The sequence below is a fragment of the Sander vitreus genome, chromosome 5 (assembly GCF_031162955.1).
Source record: "Sander vitreus isolate 19-12246 chromosome 5, sanVit1, whole genome shotgun sequence".
NCBI lineage: Eukaryota > Metazoa > Chordata > Actinopteri > Perciformes > Percidae > Sander > Sander vitreus.
The window spans coordinates 28349320-28363722 of NC_135859.1; the positions used below are offsets into that span (position 1 = coordinate 28349320).

Genomic DNA, 14403 nt, shown 5'->3' on the forward strand with positions numbered 1-14403 from the left:
CAATGACAAAAAGTGAAATGACTGGTACAAAGTACAAGAAAGAGCTTGTAAGTCTAAACCAAAACTTTAACGCAGATTTCAATCCTTCATAAGAACATGATCAGACTTTTCCAGACAGCTTGGACAAAGCAGAAGAAAGACGTGTGTTTCCCCTCAAGTGTTATTGTGAAAGTAGGGAGGCGAAAGTAGGGAGGCGTAAGCACGCGAAAAAGGTGCAGTGGTTTAAGTGGAAGTCATCAGGAAGAGGACATAAGAGTAGGAAGCAGATCACAGAAGACTCATGCAGATGGCCAAACGGTGACCCACTCGTCTGTCAACAGATTAAGAACGTCTGGGTCAACAAGGAGCAAGATGGAGGCATAATAGAATAGCAAAATGTATTCTGTTAGAATAAAACCATGGCTGGCTCAATACTTATAAAGTTGTAACACGTAGTATTTATACATCAATAAGTTATTAGTATGGTAATTTGGGGACATAAGTAATCACTTCAAATGAAAAAGACCAATAAAACATTGGACACCTAATATTTTACATTCTTGTAAATTCAAAACAAATATGTTGAAAAGATTTTGTAGCAGTTTATCCGTCTATCGAACCATCATAATCGATGTATTACAATGCTACGTGTAATATATTTAAGAAACAGTGTGTGTTAGCGATACAACACTGCATTAAATGCTGAACGGAGTGGCATTTATAGGCAGTAGCGTGCAGCACGTGAGGCTGGCGGTGGTGTGAAGTTAGACTGCCTGCTCACTCTGAGCAGGTGTTGCAGCTGAAAAAACGTCAGGTGCCATTACGCATTAATGAACCTGCGGGAGAAGAAGGAGGCCAAGAAGAGGAGGTCAGAGTCGCCAAAAGGACATGTGGAGGGAAGAAACAAAAGGAAGAGGGAGGGACAGAGGAAAGTAAGGAAGGCAGCAAAAGAAGAAGACGCCGTTAGAAATGGTTTGGAGCAGGTGTGTGGGGAGCCTGTTGCTAGGCAATGAGTGTGCCGCAGTGGAAGTAAGTGTCTATTTCTGTAATCTGAGTTTCCAGGGTCCAGACTGGTAGCTATTTCTGGAACCGGAGTCACATTCCCTGCTGAACCGACTGAGCAGGGAGAGAGGGGAGCAGAGGTGCACACACACACACTCTCGATGTTCAGGCACACTCACACCCCCATTTGCGCTTTCATTCTCTTTTCAAACTGACAAACAAATGCGATATATTCACACAGTCACATTTACACAAACCTCATTGTACACACATGTATGCGTAACATAACGTATAATGCTGAGAAGCAAGCACATTTTTCCAAGCTTTGCACACTATCATGCATACACGCTGCACACACAGACACATTCATGGAAGCTTTGTGTGGGATGTGTTAAAGCAGTGTGTGTGTGTGTGTGCGAGCGTAGGATGGTGAGAGATCTTCATTAGAGGATGAACTGGAATGTGGGGTTAAAGACCAGATGGGGTGAGCAGGAAAAGGAAGCACTGAAAGAGGAGGAAGAGACAGAAATGAAGGGGTGAGAGGCAGAGGAAGTGATGAAAAAAACCAATGGGGAGGCTAACAGATGGTTACATTTAATAATGGAGATGGAGATGTCGCAATGAGCTGGTTAATGCCAAAATAAAGGGTGCTTTCAAAATGATGTGCTATTTGAGGCTTGTGCTCAGGCAGGCTACACACAGGCTAACAAAAGCACATACACACGTATACAGACACAGATCCAAAGTAGTAATGTTTTTTACAAAAACAATCTGTGAGTGTCTCTTTACACATCCAAAAGGGTGTGCCAAACTCAACAGAAGCCCTAAAACAGACAAACCACAATCTCCACATATATCACAAGAAATAACACATCTAATGAAATTATAACACACAAAATGAATAAGAAACAAGCACATTCAACTACAAAGAAAAGAGCTACAGTAGGCAAAAGTGAGATTAGGAAAGAAGCAAATAGTGGTGAAGAGAAAAACAAGTAGAAAAAGAAGAAGGCAGAGTTTCTATCCCTGGAAAATTAAGCAAGGGGGTGTCAAGAGTGGAGAAGTGGGAGGAAGACGTGATAACCCTTACCTTGACATCTGCCTTTTTGTTGAGCAAGGTCTTAGCTGCTGCAATGACAAACATAGGGAAGAAATAACCAGTCAGAGGTGGAGATGTGCAGCAACAGACAAGTAAAGCAAGTGAGTAACAATATCGGCTACATCTTTAACCTACACTGAAGAGATTACATTCATTTGACTTATCAAATAATGGTCTTTGACATCTGCAGTACGATTGTCTTTCAAAGCAAAGGCTCAGCTAAGGTAGCCTTAGGCTGAAAGAGCAAGGGCATCTCAGCACCTTGCTGATAAAACTCAAACTTTGTTTTACAATTGCAGAACCTGGTTGTAAGACCATGATGTGTTTTGTTATCCACACATACACGTTTTTCCCTATATGCCAAAACAAAAACACCCTGCCAGCAATCAATATGTAATCAAGCTCATTATGCAATCGCACAACCTGTGAAGCAATTGAAAATAACCACCCATACTAAATAGAAGCATTAGAGTGATGTAATGGCTCTTATAGATCTAGCAAGGTACAACCTACAGGTCCCAAGATGTTTGACGCTAAAGGCCAAAGCTAGTTGGTCAGGTGGACAAGGAATTATTCCAGTGTTGCCTCTCAACCCAAAACGCATCACCTCATTTATTTTCCCCCAGCTGCCTCGAGACTATCTTCAGTACACAGTCCAATTGCTTTAGGGTCCAAAGCCATTGCTTTGTCTTTCAACAACAAGATATTGTCAGTGAAATAAAAATTTACTCCAATTAATTGTTTCACATCAATTCTTGTGCCAAGGTCCCCTCATGGTTGCGAGGAAGCCGGAACAAAGATGGCTGCCGTGCCGGACAATAAGCCCTGCCTTAAGCACTCTGTGGGTGCCTTAAAGAGGATTAGTTTTCAGTCTGCTCTCTAATGAAGAGTAATGAGGGAGGATAGAAGAGGAAAACAATACTGTAGACACAGTCCTCTGATGATTATAATACCTATAAGCCCTTACAACAGTGAAAACTGCGAGCAGATAACAGAAGACAGTCCGCAGGGCGTTCACCATGACTGCACTGCCAAAGCACAGATAGCAAAGTGGTCCAATTGCATTACATAGATGCACGTTCACCTAGAGCGACCCCAAAATAAGAGCCAGGCTCTCTGTGTTGTGTGTAGGTGGAGGCTGTGGGTGTCTGTTAGGATGTAGACAGAGGATTAACACTAACGGGAGACCAGATGTTGACGAGATTGGACAAGCAGATGTGTGTAATTTTACTGTTTAAAAGGTTACCAAAAATGCACTAGCAGACTCTTTAATACTGTATAGTTCCAACCCCTGCTTTACACACATCTTCAACCCGGCAGCACAGTAGTTGTTGGCACTTGACCCTATACACCTTCATAGAAACAAGAATGATGAGTGGGGAAACAGAAAAAATGTTTTATGATAATAAACTTACTTACTTTTTAGGCTGTATATTTATGTTATTACATTACCAGGGTCACATGACAGTGCTATAAATATAAAGATGTATCCTGGGATTCATTCAAAACTTTGTTTAAAAAAGTAATATCTTAAATCGTTTTAAATTTGACTGAAAGAGAATTATATTGTTAATCGCAATTATTTCTGAGACAATTAATTGTACCGCAAAATTTGGTATTTGTTACAGCTCTAGTCACAATCTGAGTTTGTTACAGCTCTAGTCACAATCTGAGTTATGGTGTTGAATGATGACCAGAAAAGTATTTTTGCAGAACGTGATGTCAGTGAAGTTGACCTTTGACCTTTTGGGTATAACATATCACATCATACGTTTATTCTTTGACATTTGTGTGAAATGTCATAATTAGTGCATGACTTTTTGAGATACGGCCAAAAATGGGTTACTGTATGTCACAGTGACCTTGAACTTCAACCACCAAATTCTAATTCTTGTACTTGTCCAAGCAGATGTTTGTATCAAATTTGAAGAAATTCTCTCCAGGCGTTCCTGAGATATCACGTTCACAAGAATGGGACGGACAGACGCACAACTTAAAAACATAATACATCCGGCCATGGCTGTCGACGAGGAGGCATAAAAAAAAATAAATAAAAAAAATTGTATTGTAAATACAATACTTAACTTAATCTTAACTTGAAGTCTACATTAGTATAGAAGTTGCTGTTAGAGTTTTACTGAAAGCATCGTTTTACATCAAGGGCTAAGAAACAGGTTAGAATAACAGATCACTTGAAGACATCCTAAGAAGGTTGCTACATTACGAATTAACAGTAATCCGTTCTAGTATGGCTACATAATGTAGAATAATCCAGCAACATTAATTTGGGAAATGCTGATGTCTATCACTGCCAGTTCAAGTCCAAGACTCTCTTACCCCCCTAGACGTTGTCCTTCCTGGGACTTTTTTTAAAGGGCTGAGTGCAATTTTAAGTCTTATCAGATGCAATCACATCAGCAGCCAGCCACGTTACATAAAACAATATTTCTGGCGGACTTTTTTTTCCTTACTTTCTTTCCTCTTCCTTCTCTCGCTAAACATGAGAAATGGCTACTTTCTCGTTTTCTCACTTTTGTTTCCAAACATGCTCTGAGCCAGCTATACTGAAATTTCAACAGCTTTATTCCATGAACAGAGGTCCAATCACAAGGAGGTCAGTTCAAAGTCTAGTGGAGCCCTGGTCCAGCCTTTTTAAGTATTAAAAAAAAAATAATTAAAAAAAATAATCACATCCTTACAAGTGGACTTGTAACGCTGTCACTTCAGCCATCTTTTGTTGAAGCATTTGTTTTTTACTTTTCTGCCTCAGTGGTCAGTGTGGTCATGTTTGAAGTGAGGTTTGCCCATTCAGCAGTCAAGAAAGGAGCAATAGAAAGTGATTAAGAAGCACTACATAATCCGAAGGGATGTGCAAGTGGCATGAATGTGCATGGTTTATTGTTATGCTGTTGTTCCTCCTTCCAAAGGCTGCTTGTTACTGAGGAGAAGAAATGGGGTCAGAATAGTGCCAAGTTCATTCTTGCGTATTCTCTGTTGGCTTGGCAGAGGAGGAGAGGATATAAAAAGGAGAGCAGAGAGGAAGAGCAAGTAGATGAACAAAGTCATAAGGGTATTTCACTGTGCTCTTTCCAAACACTATTATTCCATCAAAGTGGCAAACTGGATCTTCCAAAAAAATGCCTTGGGTTCCAGTGACGAAGAGGAAATCTCTGTGGATACCTGAAAAATCAAAAGGTAGCTTAAATCAAACTGAAGGTGGAGAAGCAAGGGGCGCTCCTTACCTTGCCACAAATTACACATGAAGCAAGAAGAGAGAGGAGGAAGAGATTAAAACTAAATCACCTCTATAAATTACCACTAAAATCACGCAAGATGCACAACTGCAGGAGCAAAGCAAGGATGGGCATGGATTCACATGAAGATTCAGGGGGAAATCACACAAGTGCCCTCTGGAAATGCTTTGTTGAAGGCCAGGACACATTTAAAGATTTACCCTACTTCAGCGTGAGGATAGGGTGAGGTCAGGTAGATAGTGATTGTATTTGTGTGTATGAATATGCAAGATAAAGCGAGGCCTCCAGTAAGCCAGTGAGGCAGAGTGAGGCTGATAGGGGGAGGCAGCCCACTATAAATATTTGATTGGAGCCTAGCACAGGCTTAGGGACACAGAGGACTGAAGTCCCAGTGGACCACAGAAATAAGGACACTGCCACTACTTCTGTCTCCTTTGCTCAATGATAGACTGTCATGCGAAGCCCTTTGTCGTTTATGCCTGCGGTTCATTTCTAGCCTGGTTGACACCAGACCCTTCTCAGTTGTAACTGAGAGTGGGTCTGGGCAAGCTTCATTCGCAGCCCATTTCCAACGGGGTGTCACCAACGGACGCCACTCAAATGCCTCTGGGTGCAATTGAATAGTCCAACCAATCAGACCAACAATCCGGGTGATGTAGCAGCTACAGCGGCATCAACGGGTTGCTTTGCTTTGGTGGCTGTTATGTTGAATGTAAACAAAAAGCTGCTTGCTGTCACTGCGCTATCGTCATCCTGTAAAGCCTGCCTCAACGGTTGTGATTGGTGCCTTGATTTGGAAAAACTGGAAATGGGCTTGAATGGGCTCTTGACCAGACTGACTTGCAGAGCAAATCTCAAATTTGCCGGAAGTTCGTCAGGGTTTTCCCAGGCTAGTTCATTTCTGCAAACCCGGAAAAATTATTAAAATGTCCTCTGAAGCTACTGCTCTTGTATTTCACAGTTAAAATATTTGTGGTGTTGAAAATAGTTAAAAAAAAAAAAAGACTTGACAGAAATTTCGCTGACATCACCCATAGGTCTTTGAAGGAATGTTTGAAGCTTACTATTGGGTTTACCAAAATTGACATCCTGTGTATTTACACAGTATTTTTCAAAACTGCCACAATATACTTTAAAACTACAAATTGACTTTTCCAGCAACTAGATTAGAGAAGCTGCTAAGGATGTTGCAAGCTAGATATTTTTTTCCCAGGAGGTGGCTGACCAAACAGCTAAAGGCAAGTAAATATTAGATTTACATTTGTCAGGGCGGCAGAAAAAAAGACTAAGGGGATGCCCATATTGTTCTGTGTCAGCTGCATGTGTACAGTAGGTTAGCATGTCAGTGTTTCTGCAAGTTTTATTTGGGACTCACTAAAGAAATATTAGCTTTATCACTTTGTATGCAATAACGCTAAATTTGCATTATATCTAAAACTACAATTAGGCTATAGAGTTTGAAATTAAAAGTGCAATAGATGTCTATAGCATTGACTCTTTCTATATAAATTCTGAACTACATATACAATATGTGGACTTTTTTTTAAGATAATGCTCAGCTCAGATAGTGGGCTACTATGGGATGTATCCCTAATTCAAGACATTCAAAAAAAGTAAAGCAACAATTTCAAAGGTTATTGACTTCATGAGAACCAGCCCCAGCCGTGCATCTTCCAGTGTTCACCATGCACGACAGTCCCCGCCCCGTGTTGCAGCGCATGCACCAGTCTAGTGCCCCATGCAGCATTCACCGACAGCTCTTGGGCAGCTCCATCCTTAAGGACAGGGGTGAACATTCCAGTGTCATTGTCAGACAGAGAAAAGAAGAGAGGGGAAAAAGGAGTGAGGGGGAAAGTGAGATATGAAAGTATGACAGAAAGTGGGAGTGATGCTGGGGGTTATAGAAAAGTGACTTGAGAGACAACAGTGACCAGAGAGGTAAAATGACAGATTATAGGGAAGGAAATGGGGTAAAATGGAATGGTAATGTGAGAGGTGAAGTGGGAGGAAAAAGTGAGAAGAAAAAGAAAGAGAGACAGGAGAGCAGTTTGGTTGGGCCGAGGCCATGCTCTGCGGCTGCGTGTAGAGATGAAGATGAATATGGGTCAGCGGCTATGACAAAGCAGTGATGGGCACTGCAGCCACCCTATCAGATCTCAGACAGGAGGCGACAGATGTGCTGATGCGGAAAATGACAGGAGGTGGGCTTCCATCAAAGTCCTTTACGAATTATAAAGCATCCACATAAAATGGGCAAATGGAAACTAAAATATACACGAAAACGTCAAAAATGAATTTCTGATACGCTTCAAGTGGAATATGTTTTCCTTAATGAAGAAGTTTTGCACAAAAAAAAGCAAAAGCACCTTTGTCATATAAACTGAAGTAGGTTTGAAATTAAGACTTCATCTATGATGAATTCCTACCGTCTCTCATTGCATCTATTGAGATTTGACAATTAGTTGTGTTTAACGATTGCCTTCCTTGGATAAAACCAACAAATATGGCCAATAATAGCTGAACAACATCTTTTCTAACACTTGAACCCTTTGTGTTCTTTTCTTATTGATGTGTTTGAGATTGAATAATCCATACTTGCCTTAACTCAGTGACTGTGATGTATTAAAAGAATGCATACAACCTGCTAGATCATAAGATGGAAACATAGCTAATGCTGCAGATGAGTAAATGGAAGATGTAGTTAGCGATGTGGTTAGCCATCATGCTCGGAGCTCCCATGCTGAGGAAGGAGGGAGGAGGCAGAGAAAAATGAAGGAGGGGGAAATAGAGGAGGAAGAATAAAGTATAAAAGACAGGAACAGAGAAGGGGGAGTGGGGGAGGGGTGGCATGCCCTGGGTGAGCCACCATGCTACCTTGTTCCACCAGCCCTGCGGTGGTGCCGGCGGCTGCAGCCACTGCTGCTGCGGCCGCAGTTACAGAGGCTGGAGCGGCGGTCTGCCTGCTGCCCACTGTTAGGAGTCCAACAGCCAGTCACGCATGAAGAAAGAGTTACAAGGCAAAGAGGACAGGAAGACAAGAAAGAGGTGAATGAGGAACAGGGGGTAAATACGAAGAAATAGTGGAGTGATATAGAAAAAAGAAAGAAATGTGAGGGGAGGGGGGTGAGTCAGAGACAAAGCAGGTAGGTGGGCATGGAAGGGAAAAGAAAGACGGAGACAAACAGGGCTCATTAGTTCAGAGAAGGATTAAACACAATGACATTTGGCTGTGACACAAATTCTGTCACATAAGAAATCCGCTGCTCTGACAGAAGGATCACTAGAGAAAAATGTCAGGGAGAGACACAAATCCCAACTTCCATCTGATATTCTTTGATGCTTGCATTTTGTGTCAATGTATCCCCAAAAAACTGCATTGTTGTTAGGATGAACCATGTATCCAGCTAATTTAAATAGCTCACGTTACTGTATTATGCGAACAGTTAACTTTATTATGTGGTGTTTTATTTTGCGGGGAATGAGCCATTTCTAGAGATTGCCTCGCTACATGCAAATGTTCCACCAAAACAAGTTCCTTCTGAGACTAGTTTGCAGAGGCACCGTTGCTGCATCTAAAGATTAGCCCCGACCAAGACGATTGTGATTAGTTTAAAGAAATGCCAAGTGTTTTTTTTCTCCTAATTTATGTATGGCATAGCCAGACCATACTCAAACGCTCACACAGTGCTGCAGAGAATGAGCTGGTAATGCGAGACTTTGTTTACTGAAGCAGCATGCTTGCATACACACTAACATCACTCACATCTATATATGCAAAAGACAAACATTCTGTGCATGAACACAGACTCAAAGGTTGTGATTTAATTAAAATATATCAGTGACAAAGTTGAATGTCAGACAATCATATGAAGCTTACAAATTAGCCTGGCTGCAATAAAACATTCTTTCATACAAATTCTGACTTCATGTTGCATGCTAAATGTAAAAAATAATTGACAATGAGTTCTTTACATTTTCATTTCACTGACCACAACAGTGCTGAAAATGCCTCATTAAGTGAAACTGATAAATCTTTTTTGTCGAGAAATACTGGAATCTTTGGATCTCACTGTCTACACAATAAATTAGGAAAGAAGAGGTCCTAACAGAAGACATTCATTTGTGAAAGTGTCTCTGAGGCAGCCTCAGGAGGTGGGAGGTACAGATTTTATATTGTCTAGCTTAGAATATGGCAGAGATTTATAATAAATGTTTAACCTTCGAGAAAGTGTCATCTATTACAGAGATATACATGAATACAAGTACACAGACACATCCACAGCTTGCTGATCAAATTCAGTGTTTCCCCATATTTTACTCTGGCAGTTTAGCGCAGTACAAAACACTTCTACTTCAGGTTCAAATGATCTAACGTGCTAAAACATTTACAGTGAGGACATTTAGAGCAATGGTAAGTATGAAAGTGTGGTCAGTAAAGAACTCTTTAGCTCAAACATCGCCACATCATGAGAGCACTGGAGAAACATGGTAACTGTGATGAAAGTAAGTTTAGAACAGAGGAATATTTCATATATCTATTTCATGAGACAGGTGCATAGGAGAGGGACGAATAGGTCAAAAGTTTAAAAACAAACTCCTGCACACTGTCTATCTTGCAAAAATACATTTGTGATGTTGCTACACATTCATTCATTGTGCCTGAAGGTCTCACACCGATACGTTGGAAGTAAGCTAAAAGTTAGCTAAAATTGCAAATCTAGACCAGTTCTTTGCGGTTTAGTTATTGTGAATATAAAAGCTTTTGAGTCGCAACTCTAAACTGTCATGTAACTGAACTGAATATGCTTTTAATGTGAACATTTTGTCTAAAAGTCACATTAATTTAACAGCTGTTTTGTTAAGTATTTGATGAAGAAGATGATGCTTTGTATTACCTTAGTTAGAAACAAATACTTGAATAGAGAAAAGGCAAACACTGACATTACATTAAGACAAAATGAAAATGCGATATTTTTTTGGTCAAGGGAGATTAAGTCTGTTGCCAGTGTTTACGAGGCACAAGCCACCATTTTGGCAGATTAGGCAGGATAATGAAATTATTGATATTTACATCGGATAAGTCAGGTTTTGGGTTAAGTATCACTTTTAAAGAGCCATAGAGTCCACCAAAATGGTGGCATGTTCCTAAAAACCAAACTGACTGTTGCAGACTTGCTTATATTCACACATTTTAGTTAGCTTTGGTAGCATTTACATATAGCGATACAACTGGCATGCAGACAATAAACTCCCTACAATTAGCATGTTTACATAAACCTTATGTTGATTGATGTTGGTTCACTGACATGAATTGTATATTTACAATAATGAGGTATACAGGAATTATGTCCAGAAACACTTACCAGAGAAATTTCGAGAAACCAGCATGGTAGTAAGAATGGCCCCCTGAGAATAAAACAAAAAGGAACAGTTCAATCTTAACCATTAAAATCAGTAACAATCATTTTGACATTTTTATACAAACGAACATTTTGCCACTCTGTCACTGATTGATGAACCACAGTAGCGATTCAACCAATACCCCGACAATTAAAACTCTTGAATTTGCCGTTTTAAACTCAAAACAAACATGGGTCTTTCCTCGGAAAAATCCTGACTCACAGCAGGGGAAACCTAAAACTTTATAAAAATGAAATCCAAAGAAAAACACTGCACTGAAATAGTTCCCCCAGCGCTGTTTAATTGACAGATAATGTCTGAAATGTGACATTTATGAGCCATGCTCATGCTTACCACTAAAGATATAACCACAATTAAAACCATCATACAAAACACCTAAAAGCACAAACTCGGCTCTATAAGAAATAATACATAGTTGAACTGCAGGTGTACTACAGAGACCTGTTCACTTCTAAATTATTTTAATACTAACGACATGGACAATAGGGCATGAATGACAGAGAGCGAGAGAAGCTAATCTCTACACTTTTCTCAGGGGAGATAATGTACAACTGAAGCTGATAACTTTTTATAGGGATATTAAAATGGTACTGAATTGCAAATAGACCATAGTACTTAACAGCTGCAGAGGTTGATAATATACCTCACATCTGAACAGCTAAAATGAGATGCCACTCTACCATAATCGCCATCGCAGAGGCGGTGCAAAAACTATGTGGGTGTCTTTTTTTTCCCTCAAGGGTAGATATCTTTTTTGGAACATATTTTCTTGTATTTGTTAGTTGTAGAGATGATGCCCCACAGTTTGATGTCACTCACTTTCTCACCATGTTCTATTTCGGTTTTGAGTTCATATAATATTCCTGTCAAAATAATGCCTCTAGCTGATTTTCTTTTATGATGTAATGTTTGGTGCAACGTTCACCGTCTCTGAATTCCTTGTATGTTTTGTTTGTTTGTAATTAACAGTTTCAGTTGTTTACTATGTAATCGAATGTCTAACCATGCCCGTGTTCATTTCTTTCTAAATGTGAAAAGCCAGTGGCAATTGGTCCATGCTAATGGCATGTTGAATTGTCCAACATTTGCCTGCAGCCACCTGCTTTTCTGTTTCCAGTGTCCCATGTGCTGGTATTTGAGCCATGCCAAGACTGGCCAAAAGCAGCAGGGTAACAGTGGCCTGCTCCAATGGCTAAGCTGTTGTATCCGCACAAAGTGTCAGCAATAAATCAATGAAGAAGGGAAACTTTGCATGAAGGATAAGTCTGGATCTAAGAGCTTCAAGAATTCTTACTGCCTTTTCTAATAACCTCAGTGCCAAAGTCATGAGCGAAAGCATATGACATCTCTACTAAACACATTTTATGCTAGGTGTGATGGCCTAGGCCACACAAGTTAAAACAGCCAGCAATGGTAACATGGTACACAATTTCACCCCATGCTGTGTAATACACATATTAATGTATTGTGCAGTCAGCCACAACCCAAACAATTCAGGCATCAAAACAAACGCATTACACTGTTTGGTTAATTCATAAACCACGTTTAGTTCCTTTAGCGTTACATGGTTTAAATGGAGTGCACTCTTTTCTACATTGCAAGGTGTTCGGTTACAGGAATCATTATTTCCTGTCTTTGTTACCATGCTGGTGGTGAGGTCCTTCCCAGTGCCGAAAAGGCATGGCCAAGGGTGAAGGACTGTTATATACTATGGTCTGCCAATTGGGCTGTACCATCAGCTACCATGCTGGAGGGGGGATTTAGGTTTAGGTTGGGTTTATTTGTATTAGTTGCAATTATGTCCATTTTGATTTTGTCTCATTCAAGGAGGTCAGTTTGTTGAGTTCATATCTTGATTTGTGGTTGCTATTGGTGGGTTAAGTTATAGTGTGTTGACCTCTTTTATAGGCCTAGATATTAAGTTCTTGGTTTATATTGTTTTTCTTTGCATTTTTTGGGGGTAAATTAAAAACCCACTTTTCAACAAACTCCTGTTTTCCTCATTGTTTTACTGCTTGGTCTCTGACACGAGGCCATCTTGAATTTATACATCACAGAAATTACAGAAAACGGTAAGGAGTTACTTTGGTAACCCCAAAATGATGGGAAAGAATAAAGTTGCAGAAAGGATTATTTAATCATGTATAAGAGCTTATTAGAGCAGAAGAGGGAGATGTTGGAGAGGATGAGCATGCAAACAGACCTTGAGTTTCCTTCTGGCATTGAATTTCTTCAGGCACTCCACAGTCTCCTGTCTGTGCATCATAGACGCCACCGTGGACCGTTGCTGGGAGAAAGAAGACAAGGAGGAGTAGGAGAAGAGGTTGAGAAGAACAAATAGAGGCAACGTTGGAAAGAGGATGAAAAAAACATCAGTTAATCAAGGTTTTTGTGTTTGCTGTGATCTGACCACTTGTTTGTCCGAGTTGCAACTCTTTTCTATGCGTAACAAGTAGTGTAACAATATGTGTGAAAAAAATAACCACTGTCTGCATGTCTATCTCAAGCAGAGGACACTTACGCAGACCCATGGGTGCTTAAGGGCCTCCTGAGCAGTGATCCTCTTGGCTGGGTTGATGGTCAGCATCTGGTTGATCAGGTTTTTGGCCTCTGGGGTGACTGTGTCCCACTCTGGGGAAGGGAACTAAAGGGACAAACATAACCACGTCTTATTATTCAGTGTAGAGCTGAGTAGTTGATGAATCTATTCTTCAGTTGACAGAAATATTCAGCAATTATTTTGATAATCAATTGTTTGTCATTTTTCAATCAAACATGCCAAACATTCGCCGGTTTCAGCTACTTCAATGTGAGAATTAGCTGCTTTTTTTTCTTATTTTTTATTTTTTCCTGTATCATATTATTAGTACATTAACTATATTCACGTTTTGGACTGTTAGTTGGACAAAACAAGCAACCCGAAGACAACACCTTGGGCTCTGGGAAATTGTGATGAGCAGACTTAACCATTAATCGAGAAAATAATCAGCAGATTAATCAATAAATCTTATTTGCAGCACTAAATCATTGAATTGCACTAGTGTTGAAATTCTTCAGAAAGACAATTTTAAAAAGACTGAACTATTATTGTTATTGTCCCTTTCTGTCTGCTTTTAATGTATTCACAATTATTGTCACCACAAAAATGGGAACAGGCCAGGTCATGTTTAAGATGCAAGTTAAAATCTTAATTGGCCCTCAAAATTCATATGAATAAACTTCACTGAGTAGCTAGACAGCACATGACGTTGAAAGAAAATCTACCAAAAATCTTATAAAGCCCAGGGGAACTTCAGTCAGTTATAGATGGTGTAATTCTGCTAACCTGTAAAAGTGAAAAGCTAACATGGATCATTTCAGTACCATTCAGGCTTCAAATCACTTTCCCTTCAAAATTAAACTTGGTTTGATATTTCTTTGAATTTCTTTGAATGCTACCAAAGTCACCGGTATCAGTTACTGCATTTGCATGTCTTTGTTTTCTGCTGCACTGCTTAAACCAACTCGCTGATGGTCACAATGTCTGATGAGCTCCAAGTCCCCTTTGAGACCCTTTAATGCCTCCCATATTGAACTTAATATTCAACCCTTATTTATCCTTGGGAGATCATTGAGGGGCAACCCCCATTTGCAATGTCATCGAGTCAG

At 40.0% G+C, this 14403-nt stretch overlaps 1 protein-coding gene across 10 annotated transcripts in view; it reads right to left on the bottom strand.

The window, feature by feature from the left end:
• The window catches only part of camk2b1 (calcium/calmodulin-dependent protein kinase (CaM kinase) II beta 1), a 69029-nt gene that overhangs the window by 20070 nt on the left and 34556 nt on the right, over positions 1-14403 (bottom strand). For all 10 annotated transcript variants that reach the window (XM_078251365.1, XM_078251364.1, XM_078251362.1 and 7 more), the window contains 4 exons: positions 13277-13399; positions 12959-13042; positions 10698-10740; positions 2072-2109 (listed from right to left, as the gene is read on the bottom strand). In XM_078251365.1, the coding sequence (XP_078107491.1) occupies positions 2072-2109; positions 10698-10740; positions 12959-13042; positions 13277-13399 (288 nt within the window). The remainder of the gene's footprint in view (positions 1-2071; positions 2110-10697; positions 10741-12958; positions 13043-13276; positions 13400-14403) is intronic.